The sequence below is a fragment of the Acinonyx jubatus genome, chromosome E4, assembly GCF_027475565.1.
Source record: "Acinonyx jubatus isolate Ajub_Pintada_27869175 chromosome E4, VMU_Ajub_asm_v1.0, whole genome shotgun sequence".
Classification (NCBI taxonomy): Eukaryota; Metazoa; Chordata; class Mammalia; order Carnivora; family Felidae; genus Acinonyx; species Acinonyx jubatus.
In genome coordinates this window covers 23922191-23948368 of record NC_069395.1, presented here as the reverse complement: position 1 = coordinate 23948368, position 26178 = coordinate 23922191, and the positions used below count along the sequence as shown (strand labels likewise).

The 26178-nt window shown below is 35.0% G+C and overlaps 1 protein-coding gene and 1 long non-coding RNA gene across 16 annotated transcripts in view; one reads left to right on the top strand and one right to left on the bottom strand.

The window, feature by feature from the left end:
• KCNT2 (potassium sodium-activated channel subfamily T member 2) overlaps positions 1-26178 on the top strand; it is a 360665-nt gene that overhangs the window by 77882 nt on the left and 256605 nt on the right. For 14 of the 15 annotated variants that reach the window (XR_003425716.2, XR_008293217.1, XR_008293218.1 and 11 more), the window contains one exon: positions 24504-24583. Coding sequence is in view for 12 of the 15 variants with exons in the window: in XM_027074938.2 (XP_026930739.1) it covers positions 24504-24583 (80 nt within the window). In the remaining 3 variants the exon portion in view is untranslated. Of the gene's footprint in view, positions 1-3690; positions 9352-24503; positions 24584-26178 lie in introns of those variants that run through there. The other variant, XM_053209437.1, reaches the window with a different exon arrangement.
• The window catches only part of LOC113603917 (uncharacterized), a 44313-nt gene continuing 36856 nt past the window's right edge, over positions 18722-26178 (bottom strand). The window contains exon 4 of the long non-coding RNA XR_003425718.2: positions 18722-19012. This is a non-coding gene — a long non-coding RNA (uncharacterized LOC113603917). The remainder of the gene's footprint in view (positions 19013-26178) is intronic.

The following is a 26178-nucleotide window of genomic DNA, read 5'->3' as shown; positions in this document are numbered from 1 at the left end:
CTTATTTAACAAACGCATTTTTTCTGTAAGGCTCATCAAAAATTTCTTGCATTTGGTACACTAGATAGCACCTTAGCATTACTGCTTAAGGATTATTTTATTTTATTATTTTATTTTATTTTATTTTGAGAGAGAGAGAGAGAGACAGACAGACAGACATAGTATGCAAGCAGGGGAGAGGAGCAGAGGAGGAGAGAGGTTAATCTGAGCAGACTCCACTCTGAGCATGGGCTTGATCCCACGACCATGGGATCATGACCTGAGGCAAAATCAAGAGTTGGACACTCAACCTACTGAGCCACCCAGGCGCCCCAGGATTATTTTAAGCAGTGAAATCACCAACAAAAAAGCACAAAGAACATGCAAGCATGACACTAAATAAACCACAGAAGAGACACTTATTTAAAGTATAGGAGCTTAAAAAGGAAGGCAAAGTGTCACCTAATTCAACCCCATCTGGGGACTTGCCCTAAAGAAGACTCAAATTGTTTGCTGCTTTATGAAAATCCACAAATGATCATGAAAATGCTGTGAAGGTTGATTTGATCATGTTCTGTCTACTCACTATTCTCCAACAATCAAAAACAACTGAATCTCTGATCCTTTTCTGGTATTTGCTTTCCTGTTAAATGGTACTCCCATCTAATCAGATGTTCTAGTTAGAAATCTGGTAGTAAGATTTGACTTCCTGTTCTTCATAGGGACCAAACAAATTACCAAATTGACTTCTTTCTATTCCTAAGTGTTTCTTTTGTTCCTTTAACATCATCTTTTTTTTCTGGACTAGTGGGTTTTCTCACATTTAATCTTGACCCTTTTGTGCAGTCTCTATGCTGATATAAACTATTGAAAATCACAGACATAACAAATAATTCTCTATTTATATGACTGCCCATTACCTTTAAAGTCCAAGTTCAAACTCCTTAATTTGATTTACAAAACCATAGTACCTTTTCTTGATCACTTTTTTTTCTCACTTTTTTACACTCCAGTTATAATATAAAAAAGATGAAAAACTGATGATTATATAATAAAACACTCATTTATAAAAGTTGAAACTTAGCATTTGATTTAAATTAATTTTTTCTAAGGTAGAAGACAGTTTATTTAACACAAAATTACATCTAATTTGGTTGCCCTCCTTCCTGTAGCTGGAGATATATGTAAAATGAAATTTTGATAGCTAAGAACTGCCTCAATTGATACTCAAAATATTAAATTTAATAGTGTCAGTATAGAAATGTCCTAATGCAATTCTAATGTCATTTTCAATATTATTTATGATAAAGATACTTAAGATACAAGAACATGAAGATCTTGGGGTACCTGGATGGCTCAGTCGGTTAAGTGTCCAACTTTGGTTCAGGTCATGATCTCCCAGTTCATGGGTTCGAGCCCTGCGTTGGACTCTGTGCTGACAGCTTGGAGCCTGGAGCCTGCTTTGGATCCTGTGTCTCCCTCTCTGTCTGCCCCTCCCGGCTCATGCTCTGTCTGTTTCTCTCTCTCTCAAAAATAAATAAACATTCAAAAAATTAAAAAAAAAAGAACATGAAGATCTTACTTAATTAACACTGAAAATAAATAAGACTTTAATATGAACTTTATTATTTTACACAATATCATACATTCATCATATCATATTTTACATCATGTCATACATCATATTGCCTTTTCAGTGGATATTAGTTATTTTATAGCACTGGCATCCATTTGCTTATTCTTGGTAATGATTCTTCAATTCTCACTGGGAAACTTCCTATTCCTAACTCTCAGTCTGTGGACTTTAGTGTCCTCCTCTACCCAAACTGTAATCCAAAATCCCTAATTTGAGATTGGAGAATATGAACAAGGCTAAGCCAGAGAACTTCATCTCCTGACTTCAGTGTTTAATTTAGAGATGGGTATGTGATACAGTCAGATCCATTGAAACTCAGTGGAAGCTTTTCTTGAAATTGTGGTAAAAACTTGCTTCTTTTTCTTTCTGGACTTAACATGAACCTTTGAGTAGATTCTTTTTCTCAGTTGCAGACCAGAGTCCTAAGTGATATAACATATAACAAATAACATAGTTAAGGCATCTGCAATTTTAAAACTCAAAGCATAGACATGTAAGATTTAGTAACTTCATTACTCTGCAGATTTTACTGATTCCTCATGTACTATAACATTGTTTTGGTATAAGTACATCAGAAACTGATGGCATCTGTAATAATAATACTTTTTGTGTATGTATGATCTTTTAGCTTTTATATGTAATAGGCTCTTAACTCAGGGACAATTAGTTTTTTCACTTGCATTAGTTTTTAATATTTTGTTAACATGAATTAACATGAAGTTAATTTACAAACAAGTTAATAAGAAAAATGTAAAATTTTCAAAAATGCATGAAGAAAGTGAAAGCTGGTTTGAAGTGCAATTGCCAAGTATAGATTCTTTCTGCATAAACATATCAGCTAAATATAATTTATAGAGATATTTATATTCTGTGGCATATTGTTAGACAGAACTACAAGTATTGTTGGAATTTCTTTTTTTTCTTTAAATAGGAAAAATGTGATTGCATCATTAATGAGAAAAATTCCATTATAATTGATTCTCAGTTATTTCCACAAGGTGTATCTATAGTCAGGTTTGATTTCATATCAACTTCTGTTTATAAGGAACACCTTTCTTGTTAATGGTAAGTTAATGATTGCTCAATTTTTATGGATGTAAGAGTGAAATATGCATATTTTCATGAATACTAGAGTTTTAGGTAAGTTTGCATACAATTAGTATTCTTGAGTTTATCACCTATTTTATAATGTGGAATGACTGCTAACAGAAACCTAACAGCCTTATATTTAGAAGGCCTCTTATTGGGGGTCAGAATGTGAGGTGACAGCCTTCAGAGTTCTGCTGACAAACCTTGGGATCACTTGAAAAGATCACGCTGTAGTTATTCCTATAGTTGTGGATGCTAGTAAAGTTATCTTCTCAAAAACACTATAAAGGCTTTACAACAGACTCTTTATAGTTTCTTTCCCTAAATACGGACAATGATGGGGAGCCAGGTCTAAAATTTTCTCCATGTTCCTATAGTATTTTAAAAAATATTTTTCATTTTTCCTAAACCAGAGACATGGGTTATGACAAGAGGCTGAATCTCTAGAATACACCAAGTTATTTATTGTGGCTTTGTTTCTCTCTCTTTTTTTTAATCACATAAGCAGCTAGAAGCGTTTTATTTATGTATTTATTTTATTTCTTTTCCTTTCTTTTCCTTTCTTTTTTATTTTTTAAAATTTACATCCAAATTAGCATATAGTGCAACAATGATTTCAGGAGTAGATTCCTTAGCCCTTGCCCATTTAGCCCATCCCCCCTCCCACAACCCCTCCAGTAACCCTCACTTTGTTCTCTGTATTTATGAGTCTCTTCTGTTTTGTCCCCCTCCCTGTTTTTATATGATTTTTATTTCCCTTCCCTTATGTTCATCTGTTTTGTCTCTTAAAGTCCTCATATGAGTGAAGTCATATGATTTTTGTCTTTCTCTGACTACTTTCACTTAGCATAATACCCTCTGGTTCCATCCATGTATTTGCTAATGGCAAGATTTCATTCTTTTTGATTGCCGAGTAATACTCCCTTGTATGTATGTGTGTGCGTATATCTCTATCTCTATCTATCTCTATCTCTATCTCTATCTCTATCTCTATCTCTATCCATTCATCCATCATTGGACATTTGGGCTCTTTCATACTTTGGCTATTGTTGATAGTCCTGCTATAAACATGGGAGTGCATGTGTCCCTTTGAAACAGCACACCTGTATCCTGTGGATAAATGCCTAGTAGTGCAATTGCTGGGTCGTAGGGTAGTTCTATTTTTAATTTTTTGAGGAACCTCCATGCTGTTTTCCAGAGTGGCTGCGTCAGCTTGGATTCCCACCAACAATGCAAAAGAGATCCTCTTTCTCTACATCCTCGCCAATATCTGTTGTTGCCTGAGTTGTTCATGTTGGCCATTCTGACAGGTGTGAGGTGGTATCTCATGGTAGTTTTGATTTGTGTTTCCCTGATGATGAGTGATGTTGAGCATTTTTTCATGTGTCGGTTGGCCATCTGGATGTCTTTTTTGGAGAAGTGTCTATTCATGTCTTTTGCCCATTTCTTCACTGGATTATTTGTGTTTTGGGTGTTGAGTTTGGTAAGTTCTTTATAGATTTTGGATACTAACCCTTTATGTGATATGTTGTTTGCAAATATCTTCTCCCATTCTGTCGGATGCCTTTTAGTTTTGCTGATTGTTTCCTTTGCTGTGCAGAAGCTTTTTATTTTGATGAGGTCCCAGTAGTTCATTTTTACTTTTGTTTCCCTTGCCTCCGGAGACATGTTGAGTAAGAAGTTGCTGCGGCCAAGATCAAAGAGGTTTTTGCTTGCTTTCTCCTCGAGGATTTTGATGGCTTCCTGTCTTACATTGAGGTCTTTCATCCATTTGGAGTTTCTTTTTGTGTATGGTGTAAGAAAGTGGTCCAGGTTCATTGTTCTGCATGTGTCTGTCCAGTTTTCCCAGCACCACTTGCTGAAGAGACTGTCTTTATTCCATTGGTTATTCTTTCCTGCTTTGTTAAAGAATAGTTGGCCATACGGTTGTGGGTCCATTTCTGGTTTCTCTATTCTGTTCCACTGATCTGAGTGTCTGTTCTTGTGCCAGTACCATACTGTCTTGATGATTTCAGCTTTGTAGTATAGCTTGAAGTCTGGGATTGTGATGCCTCCTGCTTTGGTTTTCTTTTTCAAGATTGCTTTGGCTATTTGGGGTCTTTTCTGGTTCCATACAAATTTTAGGATTATTTGTTCTAGCTCTGTGAAGAATGCTGGTGTTATTTTGATAGGGATTGCATTGAATATGTAGATTGCTTTGGGTAGTATCAGCATTTTAACAATATTTGTTTTTCCTATCCAGGAGCATGGAATCTTTTTCCATGTTTTTGTGTCTTCTTCAATTTCTTTCGTAAGCTTTCTATGGTTTTCAGTGTATAGATTTTTCACCTCTTTGGTTAGATTTATTCCTAGGTATTTTATGTTTTTTTTGTGCAATTGTAAATGGGACCGATTCCTTGATTTCTCTTTCTGTCACTTCATTGACGATAACCATATGATCCTCTCAACAGATGCAGAGAAAGCATTTGACAAAATACAGCATCCTTTCTTGATAAAAACCGTTAAGAAAGTAGGTATAGAAGGATCGTATCTCGAGGTCATAAAAGCCATATATAAACAACCTAATGCTAATATCATCCTCAATGGGGAAAAACTGAGAGCTTTCCCCCTAAGGTCAGGAACAAAACAAGGATGTCCACTCTCACCACTGTTATTCAACATAGTATTGGAAGTCTTAGCCTCTGCAATCAGACAACACAAAGAAATAAAAGGTATCCAGATCAGCCAGGAGGAGGTCAAACTTTCACTCTTTGCAGATGATGTGATACTCTATATGGAAAACCCAAAAGATTCCACCAAGAAACTGCTAGAATTGATTCATGAATTCAGCAAAGTTGCAGGATATACAATCAACACACAGAAATCGGTTGCATTCCTATACACCATCATTTGTTTTTTGAGATGAGTTATATTCATTTTTGTTTCCTCTCTTATAAACTGATGCTTGAAATTCAAACTTATTTGGTTCAGGAGATATTTTACATGTTTCATTTCAGGGGCAGATAGTTTCATGATTCTAAAAGGGATGTTTTAACAGAGTTACTAAAGTGATAGTTTTGAAATTTAATGATATATTAATATGTAAATGAAAAAATTCCAACAAAATTAAATAAATGGTAACAATTATTTTATCTTTTGATATAGATAGAAGCAATTGACTAGTTGCTTAAATATTCATATGTTGTACATGTACTTATTTAAATATTTAAGTAAATATTTAAGAAAAAGTTCACAGTCCACATTTTAGCCTTATTTTGCCAGTAATTATTGTGCAGTGCTTTAGTTAGTCTGAAGGTATTACAAAGGCAAAAAAAAATTTTTCAATGATGCTTTTCTCTCACAGAGAAGAAAATAATGATACTGTTTCTTCCTCTTTTGGTGAACTATGAGGGGGAAGTTTGAAGGAAATTGCTAGGTGGGAGTTTCAAATAAACCACCACCTCAGAACATACAAAGAAGCGATTATGGAAAATTAGAAAAATCTTCAGAAGAGATTTAAAATTGACAGTATGATTTTGACTGATAGGAATGTAAATAACATGATCAAAAAGTTGACTTTTATATAGCAAAATTCATTCAACACTCAGCAAATATATTGAGTACACATATAAAAATATGTGTATATGGCATTGTGTTAGGTTCTGAAAACACAATGAAAATGAACAAAATAGGTACAGTTCCTGCCTTCACAATTTTAGAGCCAAACAAAGCTATTACTAGCAGCTTTGGAGGGACAGATAGCTTTGCCCTCAGATCAACTCTTGATGAAGCTTCTAGTTCTATGTTATTAATGATACATTCCATCTGGCTCTTGGTGGCTTCCTGTCTAATTCAGTCTATTTTTGCGCATTATTCCTGCAAAGCACTAAGATAAGCTATTTCTGCTTTGTTCAAGGAGAGTATACACTTCCAAAATGTAAATATGCCAAATTTGTAATTATAGATTTTTAAAAGTTATCTGTTTTCCTCCTTTAAATATCTGTGTTCTGCATCCTATGGCATAGAACCAGTTATTTGATCTCTAAGGTCCATTTGAAAGATAGAGACCCTTAAAAAGGCAATCCTCATATATCCTAATAAGTCTATGGTAAAAAGAATAGAGTGCACTAAGTAAAAATACAGGTATGTCACTTAATAAAGACTTGGGTGAGGACCAAGTTTCAAATGAGATGAGACCTGAGGGAAGGAGGACAAGATCTCAAAAGGAAGGCAAAGGAAAACTTAGTTCATTTTAAGGGTTGTTTATTTTTCTTAAGGTCCAGCTGAATATTTTTATTGAAAAGTAGTGACTCAGAGATTTAAAAGCCAATAACTTGTATGATAATTGAGTCTGGTTAAGGAAATGAAGAGGAATTATGGTATGCCAGAGTATTCATATTATCCATAGCAAATCAGAAGCATGCATTTTCAAATTAACAAATGTGTTCTTCCTTTTGGAGCATGGTTATTCGGGAATTTCTGTTTCCCAGCATAGATGCCAGATGGCAGTAGCCACAGATTGCCAGCCTCTGCATGCTGATAGTTGTCAACTTTGGATGCTAATGGAGTGTTAGAAGCAACTACTGCTGAGTAATTTTTAATTCCGTGTATATTAGTGAACATCCATTATATTCTAGTGAACATTCATTATATTCTAGGCACTGGGCAAACAATTATAAGTAAGCAAATACTGATTAATACCTCTTTGGTGGAGCTTGAGGTTTAATGTGGCTTTAAGAAACTGTGTGAGGACAAACTTTATTCTCCCTTAAACCAATTCTGAATTTTCATAGAATCTTGGATGCCATAATTGGAATTCATTGGGGGAGGGAGATGATAGGCATAGAGAAAATTAGTAGGTAGATCAGAGTACCTTCTTTCTTAGACACAAGGTGATGGGAAGAAGAAAGTGGGTGTTTATTTCATTTACAATACTTCCCTCTGTGTCACTATACATCACTCACACTAGGGATCTAATCTGGCAGTTTTTGCAGTCCTATCTAATTAAAGGTCATGCCTTAGAATAGAAGACTTTGCACATCACGGTGCTTTTTCAATGGTGTGAAATATTTTCCAGCTATTTATGTAGATTGATATATGAATGGAGCTTCCATTTTGGTTCAGTATTTCTGTTTATCACTGAAAGTTTTGTTTCGTTTTGTTTTTCCATGGTTTGCCTTAGAAAATAGATTTTAACCTGAAAGCAAGTTTAAATATCTATAGGTCATTTGTGCAAGTTAGGTCGTTGACTGAACATGTTCATTACAAGCATTTTTTTCTTCTTATGCTAAAAGACTTTTTATTACTGAAAGAACTCTAGAGAACAATACAAATATGTGCTCAAATGAAAAGATAATTCATTTGACTTTTGTCTTGACCACCAGAAGGATGGATTTGCCATCAGCTCAGATTGGGAAATGTTAGGGAAGGAACTTAGAAAGTTTGGTTCGGTTATGCTGAGTTGGAGATGTCCACTAGCGATCCAAGTAGAAAAGTTGAATAGGTGGTTAAAGGTATGAGTTTGGAAGAGAAGCCTAGGCTGGATATATAAATTTGACAGTCTTGGGCATATAGATGTATTACACATTAAAAAAATTTTTTTTAATGTTTATTTATTTTTGAGAGTGAGACAGAGTGCAAATGGGGGAGGGGCAGAGAGAGGGTGAGACCTAGAATCCGAAGCAGGCTCCATGCTCTGAGCTGTCAGCACAGAGCCTGATGCGGGGCTCCAACCCATGAACTGTGAGATCATGACCTGAGCCAAAGTTGGACAGTTAACCTACTGAGCCACCAAGGTGCCCCTGGATTACACTTTGAGTATAGTTAGAAAAGAGATGATTTTGTAAGTATTTAGTTTTGAGAGAGAGAGAGACAGAGTGTGAGTAGGGGAAGGACTGAGAGAGAGGGGGACACAGAATCTGAAGCAGGCTCCATGCTCTGAGCTGTTTGCACAGAGCCCAATGCAGGACTCAAACTCAAGGACTGCGAGATCATGACTTCAGCTGAAGTCAGACGCTTAAATGACTGAGCCACCCAGATGCCCCAAAGAGATGATTTTTGAGAATAGAAGAGAAGGAACCAGCCAAGGATACTCAGAAGGGGTAAACTGTAAGGTAGGAAGAAAACAAAGGGAAGAGTGCGTTGGAAGTCAAGTGAAGAAAGTGGTTCAGGATGAAGAAATGATCAGCTATGCCAAATGCTAATAGGATACCCAAGATGAGGACTGATATCTGATTTTTTATTTTGCCATATATACATCACTGGTGACCTTGCTAATTGCAGATTTGGTGACGAGGTGAAATAGGCTTAAGAAAGAACAAGAAGTGAGAATTGGAGTCAGTGATTTCAGGTTTATTGTTAGTAAGTGTTATGGACTGAGTTGTGTCCTGCAAAATTCATTTCAAAACCCTATCCTAGCACAGTACTTATATTTGGAAATAATTTAACAGGGTAATTAAGTTAAAATGAGGCCATCAGAGTGGGCTCTTATCCAGTCTGAATGTGTCTTTGTAAGAAAGGAAACTTGAACACACCAAGGATGCTTGAACACAGAGGAAAGACCTTGTGAGGACACAGTCAGCAGGTGTCACCTACTCTCCAAGGAGAAAGGCCTCAGGAGAAGTCAACGCTGCCAGCACCTTGATCTTGGACTTCCAGACTCCAGAACTGTGAGAAAATAAGTTTCCATTGTTTAAGCCACCCATTCTGTGGTATTTTGTTATGATAGCCCTAGGAAACTAATACAGCAAGTCTCAGTATCGCTTTCTTCTTTTCAATACCAATTGGAACCATGACCAAGAGGGCCAAGTGTACTCATCATCTTCGTCTGCTGTAAGGGATTTTTCTTAGCTCATGCACTGAAGATGTTGCCTTTCAGGAATTCTGTTTTTGTTTTTGTTTTTGTTTTTTAATGGGAATTTCTATGGAGTTCTCTGTGGGAGGATTTCTTTGGGGGGATTCCTGTGGAGCTCTTTGTGGGGATTTCGTTGACAAGTTTCCTGCTTGTCAAAATATAAATTCTATACCATCAAAAATTGACAGCTGGCACCAGGGTGAACAGCAGCTTTACTGCTAGCTTACTTCACTGGATTCTTATTTTCTTGTCTTTTCTGTCTTGTAAGGATTTACCTTACTTTCTTACTAGTTAAGCCATACATGTGAAAAAGTGGTGTGGTATGGTGGGGTGGGGTGGGGTGGGGTGTGTGTGTGTGTGTGTGTGTGTGTATCGATACATGTGTGTCTGTGTGCCTGTGTGTGTATAGGACATCTCTTCTACCACATGGTCAGAAGCAAAATCCTCAATTACTTTGAAATTTTTGTTGTGATAAAGCAATTTGATGTTATTGATATATTGGCAATTTAATCGCAATCAGTTGCTTGCTTTTTGATCAAGTTGAAGAACCATTAAATTCAGTATCTCTGGTTTTAATTCTGTAGGAGCAGATTTTGATAGGGAGTTTGGGTAGTGGGCTGCCCTGAGAAAGGTGTGACCTCAGGTAAGGCGGCTCACTGTACCCATGACAAACCCTGATGCAGCTGACAGCTGGAAATTATTGGCAGTTATTGAAGGAGGGCAAACGGGTGCTATGTTTCCATGTTTACCATATCCAATTATATGTTAGTTAACATGATACAGTCTTAGGGAATAATATTTACTTATTAAAGTAGTTGAAGCTGAAATTGTTAAGCATTTCTTGGCATGTGTAAATAAATTTTGTCCAAAAAATTCCTAACATGTCTGTCAGCTATGGGTAGTATATTTTATAATCTGTTTCAGCATACTATATAATCAGAAAAAAAACAATTTAAGAAATAAAAAAGAAAATTTGGGGTGAGGGTGGATAAGAGGTACAAACTTCCAGCTACAAAATAAATAAGTCATGTATGTAATATAACCATGGTGACTATTGTTAATAATACTGTATAACATATTTATTATAGTATAGTTGCATATTGATATATAGTATATTTGAAATTTACTAAGAGAGTAGATCTTAAAAGTTCTCCTCACAAGAAAAAAGCTTGTAATTATGTGTGATGATGGATGTCATCTAGATTTATTGTGATGATTATTTCACAGTATATACAGATATCAAATCATTATGCTGTACACCTGAAGGTAACATAATATTATATGTCAGTTATATCTCAATAAAAATAGCAGAAAAGGTAAAGTTGATTCATATAATTTTTTCTTTTTTGGTTAAGCTCATATGTAATCAGGATTAAGTGTGTGGGCTAGAGGTAGACTGCCTTGTTTCACACCTAGGCCCACCAGGTATTATTTGTGTGACTTTGGGCAAATGCTTCTGTCTCCTAATTGTAAAATGGAGACGTTAATAGTGCCTGTTAAAGGTTTGTCTTGAAAAATTAAGTGTGGTAATACATCTTTGTGCTCAGTATAGTGTCTGGGCATTTTCAATAAGTGGTTGCTCCTGTTAACTTTATTGTCCGTGTTTATTAATACACTTCTTGGCTTCTATTTAAGTTCTTTTGATTATGTCTTCTTTTCTGTCTTTGTGTTTTCATCTATTGCTGTTACCTGATGCTTTAGCCATTTTAACTTCTTTGAAGACCCTGAATATACTATATTTTTTCTCACACAATTTTTCCCTTTGAACCTGCTGTTTCTTACATCAGAAAAATCTTTCCACATGTCTCTCTTCTCATCCAAGCTTGCTAATCTTATTCTCTCTGGCCCCCTACTAAATCCCCCCTGGGCTAAAGATTTGACTCATACGCTTAGTTGGTAGACTATGTGGATTTCTTCTCATGTTGTACCCTTGAGTCCCTCTCACATCTGTTTTTTTTAAATAAATATAAGATATTTAGGAATTTCTTGTGTCCCCAGAGGTTCAGAATTAGTTTAATTATAATTCTTAGTTTGTGTCACGCTGTCATTTAATTCACTTATTCCTTAATCTATTAAAAACTTATTAATAATGTATATACACCTATCAGCACTCAAAGAACTAATACTGTATTAATAACTTACAGCAACTCTGGATTCCTCCACTTTCTTCCCTGCCTTTCTCTCAGGAGTCGTTACAGTCGTTATTTTGGCTTTTCATTTATTTGATTTTATTTATTTTATTTGTTTATGTATTTTAATTTTTTTAATGTTTATTTTTGAGAGAGAGACACAGTGTATGAGTGGGGGAGGGACAGAGAGAGAGGGAGACACAGAACCTGAAGCAGGCTCCAGGCTCTGAGCTGTCAGCACAGAGCCCGACACGGGGCTCGAACTCACAAAATGTGAGATCATGACCTAAGCCGAAGTCAGATGCTTAACCAACTGAGCCACCCAGGGGCTCCTACTTGCTTTTAAAAAATATAGTTTAACAGATTATGTGTATCCCTCAACAAATTATTGTTTGGTTTTAGATATTTTTGAACTTAAAAGTGGCTAGCATGCTGCATGTAGTGTAGTCTTTTTAAACTTGCTTCTTACCTTCTGCATTGTTACTAAGATCCATTCTTAATTCTGTCATATAGCCATATTTCATTAACTTTTACTGCTGTATTTAATTGCATAAATATGCCACAATTTACCCATTTCCTTGTAAGTGGATATTTGATTGCTTCTGGTTTTTCTCTGTGCTCTCATGAAAAGTGCGTTTTTTTTTGACCCTTTTTGTATATGCATCTTAGTGCATGTGTATAAATTTCTCTATGGCATTTGTCTAAGAGTAGAATGACTGAACTGCCAATACATGAATATTCAGTTTTATTAGATAATGCCAAATTGTTTACCAAAGTGATCTCACCAACTTATGCTTCACCAACAATTAAAAAATCCTTTGATTCACGTTCTCTTCAACATTTGGCATTATTATGTGTCATTCTTGATTTTTTCAAATGGGTATAAAATGTTATCTTACTGTAGTCTTATTTGCATTTTCTTGAGTACTGATGAGGTTGAAATTTCATCCTCAGTTTATTAGCCAGTATAGCTTCTTTTCTCTAAAATGCCATTTCATATCTTCTGGCTACACAGTTTGTCATTTTCTTATGATGTGTTAAGGATTCTTCATATATTCTTGATTTTTAACCTTTATTGGTTTTGTATCAAAATATCTTCTCCTAGCTGTGAATTTGTTTTTCACTCTCTTTATTTAAAAAAAAAATTTTTTTACATGTATGTATTTTTTGAGAGACAGAGAGAGACAGAGCACAAGTTGGGGAGGGGCAGAGAGAGAAGGAGACACAGAATCTGAAGCAGGCTCTAGGCTCTGAGCTGTCAGCACAGAGCCTGACGCAGGGCTCGAACTCACAAACCGTGAGATCATGACCTGAGCCAAAGTCGGACGCTTAACCAACTGAGCCACTCAGGCGCCCCTGTGTTTCACTCTCTTTAAAATTAAAATTTTAAATTTATAAAATGAGCTATACAAATGTCCTAAGCTCATCCTTGAAGCTATTTAGTGATTTACACTCTTACTTTTCCAGGCAAATATTTTATACATAGTTTATGATATTATGTTTTTGTATCTTAAGTACTTTGACTATTCAGAAGTCAAAAAAGTATTCACCATTTTTTTTTCATAAGAATTTAAAAGTTTCCTTAACCTGTTTAGATGTAATTTAATCCATAAGTTGTGAGATAGGGGTCCAAGGTAATTATTTTTCCTATTTATTTATTTAAAAAGTCCATTTATTGAATCCTTTCTTTGTATTCCTTATTGATCTGTCATACTGCTTTTATTATATATTAATATTGAATATATACAATGAATCAATTTCTTGACTCTGTTTCATTTCACTAATCAATTTGTCTTTCTCTGTGTTACTTTTATAATGTCTTAATTATTGTAGTATCATAATAAGTCTAGATACCAGATAGGGCAAATATTTACTCTTTATTCTTATTTAGTTTGATCTTTTACTTCTGTAGAATCAGTTTATCAAACTCCACAAAATTCCCTATGTGATTTTGATTGGGATTTTATAGAATCTGTGGTATTTTATAATATAAATACCAAATTGTTTTCCAAAGTGATAGCACTTTAAATTATACTGATAATTAATAAGAAATTCTTAATAATTTGAAGAGGAGCTATTAAAATATAATTTTTAATAGGTTGAAAGCTATGTACCTCATACAAATATAAAATGAAAATGTCAAATATTATACTCAACTCATTAATTAATAAGTGAAACAGTAATACTTGAAAACTGGCCCACAGGACATTTAAGAAGCTAGGTATTACTAGGCAATAAGATTGCTCAGTTAGTACCCCTCTTCCAAAAGCCCTACAGGGCCATCAATGTTAACTTATGGAGTTACCTCTTATACTGGGTGGCAATTCTTTGCATATCTATTACACAAAACTCGACACGCTAATGTCTGCTCCTTCACAGGTGTCAAATTGCACAGAAAATAGAAAGTCGAGTCTAGCATTTTACTGAAAGAACATCCAATAAACTCTTTTGCCTATTTCTAAATTTTGGATAATTTTTCTGACAAAAGTGACAGCAACTTCTTTTCTGGTATAATATTTTTGTATTTTGACTGTATCATTTATTATATCTACCTTCTCATACAGTTTGGGGAAAATGCATTGGTAAAGTTCCATGGGAGAACTTGATTTGACTATTAAAATGCTAAGATGATAACTAGATTTTCAGATTACTGGTGTATTCTCTGCCCTATATAGACATTTAAAAATAATTTGACATTTAACTTTCACATTATTTAGTGAAAATACAGAGAATGTATTTATTACTTATTTATATTAGATAATATAGATGATTTTTTCTTTAATGTGTTTTAAAATAGTAAACAAAGAAAACCTGAAGATCCATTTATGTATGTAAGGAATTAGTGAAAAAATAGTGTGTTGTTAACATAGAGGAATATATAGACTTATTTTGTAATAATTAAAAATGATGATCTAGGCCTGCATCTTTTAAGTTTAAGTAAAAATAATTAAGTTATAGAGCAGCAGGTGTGGTTTGATTCCCTTTATACTGTTTAAATTGAACTGTCACTAGATATTTATTAATGCAGCGAAACTAAACTTGTTTAAGCTCCCTGAAGTGAGTAAGCATTAAAAGTGTTTCACAAGATGATGTTAGAAGTCAGGTATTTATTAGGCTTTTTGAATCAGGGCTCAAGTGGTGTTAGGAGGATCTTTCAGAGAGAAAGGATTTGCAATGATCAAGTTTCATGATAAATCATTTGGAACTGGAGGACATGGCAAAGTGAGGGTTTTGAAGTCTTAATGAATAATGAGTACAAAGACAATGCACATCTTAATGAGTAGTTGTTGCAGATAAGTGATGTGTTTGCCTAGGTGAACAGACTATTGTCTCCAATAAATTGATCTGTAGGAATTTTCTGAAGTAAACAGTGAAGTTATTTATTGCCTTATATCCTTATTTTTCTTAAGGAAATGTTTCTTGGAGGAATCAACTACATCAAACTGACATAAGTAATCCATAGTTTCTGTTTTTCCAATTATAAATGCTTATTCTTTTTTTATTACCAACACACCAGAAAAAAGTTATCAGTTGTGATTATTCAGTTTTGTAGGCTCATATATGAAGTATCCTCTTTAATTTTCATAACAGTTCTGTTAACAGAAGTAATAACTGCATTGTACAGTAAATAAAAGTTAGCAAATTTGATAATCAAGTACATATAATCTGATTCCAAAGTCCATGATGTTCTCTCACTTAATCCTTATACTGCACTGTGAAATAAACAAACAAATGAACATACAAACTACTGTGGGAAAAGAGTCAATTTCCCTAGAAAACCCATTAGTTTTACTGTTAAAATTTATGGAGTGAAATTCTATTTGCAACTATTTTCCCTTTTTCCTCCAAATTGTGTGACCTTATCTTTAAATATATCTAACCCAATATGATGTACCTATTTCAAGTCATATATGTTACTTTTACCTGAGTTATGAGTGCTAAGTACTAGAATATTCTAAAGAAATATATGTGTCCTAGTGAGCTGTGCCCATTAGTGAAATATAACTTATGAGTGCCAAATGGAAGAGCTGCTTGGAGGGTGGATTTCAAGTCTTATGTCATTGGTGCAAATAATTATATAAAATTAAAAGGTACTTCTTTCACTGTACATGAGTGTCTTCTTGTAATTTCTGGATTCATACTAACAACTAGTATCTGTTTAACATGACTTGACTCTTGAGATCCAATGGGTCCCTCTTTGAAAACACGCATTTTTTTCCCTCACCAAACTGGGTTTTGCTATTTAACCCTGTCATTCTTAGCCATCCTGGGCTGCGTGAGCACCGTTATATTTTTCATCAAGGTTTTTAAATGACTGGGTTCACTATTCCAATCTGAGTTAGAGATTAGGTGGTATCTTATATCCTCTTCTTACAAGTATAGAGATAAAGAAAAGATTTGCATGTTGTAGCTGCTACGAGTTTTGATTGGGAGGCTGTTAGGTTTGTGGTGGGGCTGTGCTGCCTTAGTCATGTTATGTAAGCTTATAACCCTTTCTGGGGCTAATAGCTTTGTATATGCTTCCAGAATGTATGTGTACATGTATGCATGCACATATATATATGTATATACATGTGTATATATATATATATATATATATATATATATGTTTATGCATGTGTATGTATACATGCGCGCGCGCGTGTATGTGTGTGTGTGTGTGTGTGTGTGTGTGTGTGTAATGGGAAGAAGTAGAGTTGAGGTGAGAGAAAAGAAATGGACATGATCTTAAAACATCTGATCTGTTTTTTGAGGTGGTGGTGGAAAAGATTTATAATACATAACAAACACAGTTTACTGTAAGTCTAAATGCTATATATTTTTGCTACTTTTTATTACATACTTAGAATAAAAATGAATAAATGTTTGCAATTTTTTCTCTTCTCTTCTCTTCTCTTCTCTTCTCTTCTCTTCTCTTCTCTTCTCTTCTCTCCTCTCCTCTCCTCTCCTCTCCTCTCCTCTCCTCTCTTCCCTTCCCCTTTCCTCCTTCTCCTTCCCCTCCCCTCCCCTTTCCTCTCCTCTTTTCTTTTTTCTTTTCTCTTTTCTTTTCTTTTTTTTTAATGGCTTGAACTAGGCCTGCACCCAGCTTATGCAGTTGGGCAGGGCTATGAAAAAGCAAAATCTCCTTGCAACTTAAGTTTGAAAAAATGTACCTTTACACTTATCCTATCTTTCTTTATTTTTTGCTTCCCATGGAAAATTAAGTTAAATGGGCTTGCCTACCTTTAATTATTTTAAATAAAATGAGGAAGTCCAGACAGTAGGTCCTGAAAATGAACACTGCACATGAACACATGAGTTTTCTAACTGAAGAGAGACTTGAATACAAAAGTACTCTTGGGTGGACTGTAATGTGTTTTACCATGGAAACCACAAACTTGTGTATTTCCAGCTACCTGCAAGCCTTGATTACCAGGGAGTGACAAGAACATAAATGCAACTATTGAACAGCTATCAGCATTATGTATAATGAAAGAAAATTGATAAGTGATTAGCACCCCAGATTCTTCCCTCATTACCAATACATCACTACATATATACATTCAAACACACACATACACATATCCGTGTGCATATATGTGTGCGTATGTGTTGTGAGAATGTGTCTATACTACCTGGGTTATCTTTCCAAAAATGATGTTGTTTTAAATTTCATTTTAAAAATCAGAGAACATCCGGGCACCTGGGTGGCTCAGTCAGTTAAGCGTCCAACTTTGGCTCAGGTCATGATCTCACAGTTCATGAGTTTGAGCTCTGCACAGGGCTCTGTGCTGAGAGCTTGGAGCCTGGAGCCTGCTTTGGAGTCTGTGTTTCCCTCTCTCTCTGCCACTCCCCTGCTCATGCTCTGTCTCTCTCTCTGTCAAACATAATAAATAAATGTTAAAAATTTTTTTTAAAATAAGAGAATACTATTGAAAGTCATCAGAATTAATCTCTGAGTTCTCATAAGATGTTACTGACTTAAAGAAGGTGAGAAACTTAGGCTTGAGTAATTATGAAAAGAATTGGATAGGCAAAAAGAGAGGTTGGAAAATTTAGGAGGGACTTAAGAGTATTTAAAGTGAACTTAATTTTGTGCATGTAGTAAAGGTTGGAAGCTGGGTAGAAACCCGTTGGAAGCACTTGAGCAAGAACTGGTGAAGTTATTTTTTTAAGATGAAGAATTGATGGTAGGCTTATTCATTCATTTATTTTTTTTTTAATAAGGCTCCCTTTGAATGGTTGCTGTATTAAATAAATTAGTTACCAGAAGTTAGGAGTGAATATTTGGAAATAGATACCTGGGTTAGAGTCAATATTCAAAGGGCACAACTAAACAAATACTTGTCTTTATCCCTTGGTAGGTCTGGTGTTTGCAATGCTCTTTTGTAATATTTCACAAATGACCCAGAACTCTCCTAATAATGAAGAGTCTACTGGTGAGGAAGCAGGAGGCAAGAAGAAGTAATGGAAAGAACAGTGTCCCAATTCTGCCCCAGTACTAGCTATGAATTTGGGCAATTCACTAAAATTCTTTGAATTAAAGTATCTTTTTCTATAGAATAAAATTGATGACTGCCTTAACCAAGCCATATCAACATTGTAAAAATTAAGTATGATAGTGTATTTTTTCCGAAATATTCATAAAAATCATGGGGAGATAGGGCAAATAAGTAAATCTAAATAATATTGAAACAAAAATAGAAACCCACAGGGAATTATCTTTAATTATAAGGAAGATCAAGTTGGAATAAGAAGGCGCTTCTAAGGATTGAGCTCACTACAAACCCAGGGTTTGCATCCTCAAATAGTTTAATCTAAGGAAGGAAAGGAAAATGCTTTTTATCGCTCCTACTGTACTATCCACAGAGAGTCCATAAGGTTTGTACCAAAGATAGAACTGGGGACCAATCTACCCTTTCATTCAGGTCTTCAGTCAGTCATAGTTAATGCCTAAAAGGTCCCAAGTAATAATGTGGCAGGCTAAAGATGCAAGCGTGAACAAAACAATACATTCCTGGCCCTCTTGGAACTTACATTTTAATGGACTTACTTCATAGAACTGAGAAATGCTACTGTCACCATCATAGAAAATGATTGTATTAGTTTACAAGGATTGTCATAACCAAAAACCAGAAACTAGGTGCCTAACAACAAGAGACGTTTATTAACTCTCAGCTATAGAGTAATGAAATTGAAATCAAGTTGTTGGTAGTGCTATGCTCTCTTCAGTCTCTGAGGGAGAATCCTTGTTGCCTTTTCAGCCTCTGGTATTCCAGGTGTTCCTGAGATTGTGGCCCTAAAACTCCAGTCTCTGTCTCTGTCTTCACATGGCCATTTTTCTTCTATGTCAGTATCCAAATTTTCCTGTAATAAAGACACCAGTGGTATTGGATTAAGGACCCATCCTACTCCTGTATGATCTCATCTTAATTTAACTAATTATGTCTGCAATGACTCATTCCCACATAAGGTCACATTATGAGATACTAGGGTTAGGACTTCAACATATTTTAGGGAACATAGTTCAGTGCATAACAATGAATTTAGAGAAAATAAGGTGCACATTCACAGTAATGTGTATTTGAAAAGTTGTAATTCTCATAATCATAAACCGCATTTAAGATTAGTTGTGGTGGAAATAAAGTGAGAGAAGCTTGGCAATAGTATATGGAGAGATTTTACTTTTTCTCCTTAGTCTTTGGAGTCAGAACACCAAGCATGTGATTAGAAGGATGCCCCAATTTAAAAACACATAAATGATGTCAGGTGAAAAGTTCTTAGACATGGGAATTGCAATGGGAGCTATGTACATTAATTTGACATCCAAATGTAGATTTTCCAAAAAAAACAAAAACAAAAACAAAAAACAACCACCAACAGATAAATAGACTAGCATGTATCCACTGAACCTGCCTGCTGGACCAGAAAATCCAGGCAGATAGTGCCTTGTTTGAAATGAGTATAGTCATAAAAACTCATGCACGGACTCTGTGACTGATATTGTAGAATCAGAGGGAGGCAGAAAGGAGCAGCACCAAGTAGAAATATAAGAAGAGTTTTCTTTTGGTAGTTCTCTATATCTGCTACAAGTTCCAAAGAGAATATTGGCAAATGTTTTGGTTTTTTTTAAAGTTTTTATTTACTTATTTAGTTTAAGAGAGAAAGAAGGGAGAGGGACAGATTGAAGGAGAGAGAGTATCCCAAGCAGGCTTTGCACTGTCAGTGCAGAGCCCAATGTAGGCGGGCCTCAAATCCATGAACCGCAAGATCATGATCTGAGCCAAAATCAAGAGTTGCACGCTTAACCAGCTGAGCCACCCAGGTACCCCTGCAAATATTTGACATCCTAAACAGAGCCCAAGACATTATTAGCCCTTGAAAAAAGTGAAATAGTGTTTCTGAAAGAACGGTGTGTGGACAGTCTGGGACAGAATTTTTTTTTTGTGTGATTAAAGTGGTGAGGCCGACTTCAGAGTTAGTGAAGAGGAATTTTAAGAGTGAAACAAGGAAATTGGTTTTTAACAAGATCCTGCATGATTTTTATACTAAATTCAAGTAACCAGAGTAACACAATGAGAAGGAAAAGAAGTAACAAATTAAAATCAATATAAGGCAAATTGATGATGGTTACACAAAATGTCTCTATAGTCTTTAAAATTGTTACAGACTATAGAGAAATCTGGAGAGTTTTTCAATTTGTATTTGAAGTTATCAGAATAATCTAAAGATGATAGTACATCAATCTTAGTTATGACTATAGAAGAAAAACTCCTTAAAGTATAAGAAAATGAATCCACCAGTAAATTACCTGAATAATTAATGATTACCAAAATTATTCCAGACTTGAAAAATAATTGCATAATAGGAAAACTGTTGAAATAATTCACCAAATCAATGTCAAAAAAAATCCCAGCAAGGTACTATCAGTTTGATAGTCAAGTTAGTTTTTGATAACAATCAATATCCCTCTACTCCTGATATAATTTTTAGTAAAATAGGAATATTTATTGAAATTCCAGGGTCAACAATATAATAATTGCTAAAGCACAAGAGGCCTTTTAAGAACACAAACCGCAGTTGGTATTTTTTCTTCAATAAATGCTAGTCAGTATAATAACAGCTAAATGTAAACAGAAATATTGGAAATTTTTAGATGGCATGATTGTCCGCCCAGAGAACCCAAGCAATAAACCTGAAAAATAATATTACTACATATAAAGGAATTCAACATGGTAACCATTTACAATACCAAAACCAAAAGTTAAAGGTTGGAACAAAACCGTTTAAAAATAGCAACCAAAATTATAAAATACTCAGAAATAAATGTCACAAAGAAATATAGGATCTATGCAAATAAAACAATAAAATGTTGTTGACCACTATAAAGCTAATATTATTAAACAATGAAAATGTGTCGATGGGAGAAGATACCACTTAGTAATTGCTTTTCTACTTTATTTTTATTAAGTACAATCATAATTCCACTATTATATTGGGGTAAATGTGACTAAAACCATGAGGTTCTGGGGAAGTCCAGAAGGAGTGCACTAAGTTGACCTATTTGTATAGAGGTAAATTTGGAGAGATGGGAGGAGAGGGTTTAGAAGGAAGGAAGGAAGGAAAGGAGGAAGGGAAGGAGGAAGGGGAGAAGGAAAAAAGGAAAAGCATATTTAAATCTGGAAAGGGAAATACAAAGAGGTTATATAAAATAAATTAAAATCATGAAAAAAATTAGGAAGGATAAACACTAAACTCTGTTAGAGAACTAGATTAATTAAGAGTTTTACTTCATATAATATTGTAATGAGAAAGGAATCTGGAAGTCATTTAATGAGAGAATTTGTCTCATGCAAAATTGTCTTTATCTCAGGAAAAAAAGTCACTGCATTACAAGCTGTTCCAATCTTTGGCACAATTATATACATTGGAGGGCTCTCCACTTCACAATGATGGTCATTTCATAATTGGGTAATCTCATTCCTAATTCTCCTATTTCTCTATGATTAATTATATACAATAGAGGATCATGTATTGAGTCATGTCATGTTAATAGTGGTAACCACTTTAATATTTAAAGACAACCTTTGAGGCGCCTGGGTGGTTCAGTTGATAGAGCATCTGACTTTAGCTCAGGTCATGATCTCAGGGCTTGGGCGTTTTAGCCCTGTGTGGGGATCAGTGCTGATTGCTCAGAGCCTAGAGCCTGCTTTGGATTCTGGTCTCTGTCTCTCTCTGCCCCTCCCCCGCTCGCACTCTGTCTCTCTCTCAAAAGTAAATAAATATTTAAAAAAATTTTTTAAAAATAAAGATAACCCTTATATTACTGCTAACTATTCATATTTAGGCTAAACATTTCCAGTTCCTTAAACTTTTCCTCATATGAGACACTTCCCAGAATCTCATTATTTTGCATCAGGCTTTAAATGATCTCCTTTTAGTTAAACCTTTGTTATATACCCAGTACTGAAGTTCAGATATTATCAGAAGAATGGACTCCTATTCTTATAAACTTGTTAACTCTAGAGCAAATCTGCACCGTCTTTGCTGAATTATTGTGTAATAGCCGTACGTCCTTTCAAATTTCCTTTTCTGTCTATATCAAATTTGAAATAATTTGGCTTGATATCAGTGTTACAATTACTTTATTTAAAATGAACTGCCTTTTCAATCAAAAAAATGAGGGAAAAGACTCAGTGATGGATTCTAAGATACTACTGGAGTTCTGTGTCTCTATGTGTGTGCATGCACTTATGTGGCGTGTGTGAGTATGTAAGTTTGTGTATGTGTGTATGGGAGTGTGTACATGCACATAGACATGCATATGTAAGTGTTCTGCTAGAGGATATTGCAATTATTTTATTGAAGTATAGTTGACATACAACATTATACTAGTTTCAGATGTAAACATAATGATTGGACATTTGTATACAGTGATCACCACAATGAATCTAGTTATCATCTATCTCCAGAGTTAGAAAACATTTCTTGTGATGAGAATTTCTAAGATTTACTCTTTTTCTGATGTGTATGTATTTATTTTGAGAGAGAGCAAGAGCACAAGTCGGGGAGGGGCAGAGAGAGAGGGAGAGACAGAATGCCAAACAGGCTCTATGCTGTCAGCTCAGAGCCTGATGCGGGGCTTGATCTCTTGAACCTTGTGATCATGAGCTAAGCTGAAATCCAGTCGGCTGCTTAGCCCACTGAGCCACCCAGGCACCCCTAAGATTAACTTTCTTACCAACTTTCAAATTTGCAGTACATTAATATTGACCATAGTCACCCTGCTGTCCACTATATCCCCATTAAATTCCACTTAAATTTGTAATCTAAAAAATGCTACAAATGAACAAACAAAATGGAACAAAATTCAGAGATACAGAGAACAGAATGGTGGTTGCCAGAGAGGGTGGCAGTTGGGAGGTGCAAAATAGGTGAAGGGAATTAAGAGTTACAAAATACCATTACATGGGGCACCTGGGTGGCTCAGTCGGTTAAGTGTCCAACTTCAGCTCAGGTCATGATCTCACGGTTCATGAGTTCAAGCCCCACATCGGGCTCTGTGCTGACAGCTCAGAGCCTGGAGCCTGCTCCGGATTCTGCATCTCCCTCTCTCTCTGTTCCTCCCCTGCTCATGCTCTGTCTTTCTCTCTCAAAAATAAACAAACATTAAACAAATTTCAAAATACCAGTTACAAAAGATCAAAATTTTGTGATGTTAGGAAAAATGAAATTAAGTGTAATGTTTGTGTAAACATTAAAGTGCGTTTATAGCTGTTTTGGAATCATAACTTAAAATAAATAAATGTATTTGAGACCATTAAGAAAATTGCAAATGATCATTAACAAATCATCATGAACATGATATTTCTTTTCACTCAATATTTAAAAAATATTAATTATGTCTTAAACATTTTTTTAATGTTTATTTTTGAGAGAGAGACAGAGAGAGAGAAACAGACAGAGCCCAAGCAGGGGAGGGGCAGAGAGAGAGGGAGACACAAAATCGGAAGTAGGTTCCAGGATCTGAGCCCTCAGCACAGATCCTGATGTCAGGCTTGAACTCACAGACTGTAAGATCATGACCTGAGCCACGGGCGCTTAACAGGCTGAGCCACCCAGACACTCCTAAAATATTGTGTCTTATCACATGAGAGAAGTTTGCTGGAATTTAGGGAGAAAGCAAATGTATTTATTAGCATGCTACTATTTTTTTAGACTGTTGATAATATTTTATTATACATCACATATATAATATTCAGTTCCTTCATTGTTTTGTCTGGTTTATAACATATCTATGTTGACTTTAACATTCTACTTGTCATTACTACCCTTTGTTGATCATGTGTATATTAATATGAGCTTAAATAAATAAATAAAATGGTAAAATGTCCCATAATGTGCTGTTTCATATAGGCTCAAGATGAAGGGAAGGACTTGTTAAAAATAGATTTTCCGGCCCAGGCCCTTAAGATTCTGATGCAGTGCTTTGGGTGCTGGGGGTCAAACTGGATCAGTTTGCATTGACGCTGTTCAAACATCCAATTGATTTTAATAACGGGAAAAACTTGGGAAAACATTGATTCAAAATTATTCCAAAGACACATATTACTGCTGTTTTGAATCATCCATACCACTCATTACATCCACTAATACTGATAACAGAATTAAATATGTAAGATATTTGAACTTACTATGTTTAGAATTGGAAAGTAACGGGTTCTTTACAAAAAATTGAGCATTTTACTCAATTTTCATTTTCTGTAGTAGGGATTTGTTCAAAGTATATTATAATGAATTAAATAAAATAATTTTATTCTTTATTATTTTTAATTATACTGTTATCTTCTGCTTGCAGGGTACAAGTTGAATTCTATATGAATGAAAACACATTTAAAGAGAGACTAAAGTTATTTTTTATCAAAAACCAGAGGTCAAGTAAGTCATTCATTTTATTCTCCCATCAACATGTTTATACATACGTTTAACTAAAAAAAATCAGCTGTGTGATCCTTTAGCAAAATATGTTTTATGTAGAATAAATATGATAATCTTGTCTGCCAGGCAGTAAAAATTCAGAAAGCTATTGATGTTACATGTGGTGGTGTTAGAGTGTTTGAATACCTGCAGTTCCCCAAATCCCATACCAGTAGGTAGACTTGTGAGAGGGCCATTTGGATTAGTGAGGAAAATAATTTAAATGAGGGGTCCCCTTATTTTAACTGTGAGGCACATGTAAAACTTGGTTTGAGAAGGCTCTAACCAAATGGGAACAACTGTCTGATTTACTGGGGAAGAGTTTAATGTTTCCCATTCATGCCTGATAATAAGAAACATCTAGGGTTTTCTGAAATGTACAGATTACGAACATCCTTCTCTGGAGATTTTGAATCAGGAAGTGTAGGGCTCAGCACACAGTTTCATACTCCACTGATTCTTCTCATCAGATAAGTTTGGGAAACATTGCAACTTGAGGAAGACATGAAATTGGCATAGTTAATGAGCTAAGACCATTCAAGGCTGATGGGTCAGTGACACCTGTTGCCTCCCCGTAATACCACATATTTTTAAAAAGCCAAAAATAATGAGTCAGTATGCAACTTTTCATATGATTATTGCTTAAAATGTCAACAAATAGTGGAAAGGTCTACTATTGGAAAGTGGTGTAGACTTTGTTCTTTCTGAATTTTGATCTTGGAATCTTCTTTGGGTGGTCTCGATTAAGTTGTGCCCTTATAGGGTTCAAAGAGAAAAGCCTGAGTTGTTGGAAGTTATCAAAATACTGACTCTAAGGAATATTTCATACTGTAAGGCACACTGCTTAGAGATTCTTAATGGCAAGTTAGCTGCAAAGGTAAGGCTAAGAATAGCTACTGCCTCTCTAACCTGGTTGTTTAGAATTTCCAAGGAAGTCCTACCAATAGATGTATTCATATCATTTGAATAGAAGGTCTTCTTGATCTTAATGCTAATAATTCTATCTCTCCAGGCCAGAAAATATAGATGCGTTATTTGAATACTTCACCAGCAGCCAACTTTGATTAAGCAGTCTTTTGAGGAGACCAGTTCTATAAAACCAGGACAATTTCATTAACAGTTTAAAAGACTTTATAAAGAAGTTAACCCATAAAAAGTGTACCTGCCATTTTAATAAGGAAGCCTAGGAAAATTACAAAATTAATAGGCATTAATCTTTTACTGTTAAGAAATGTTACCTCAAGTACACTCACATATAGCAGAGAAAAAAAATGACATTTCACTTGCAGATACTATTAAATAATTATAAGAAGACCTTTCTCAAAATTTTATTCATAATGCATGAATCAGATACCACCTGATAATTGCAGGAGTGGTAATGTTTCTATTAATCAGACTTTAAGCATATTTTGCTTAATGTTAATTGTTCTTCTTCATCACTAAGTATTATAAGCCTCATAACTGTGACTTACACAGTTTCACAGATACATACATGACAGTCTTAATACCCCCCAAATATCTAAGATTGCATTAGTACTTAACCTAAAGGAAAAAGT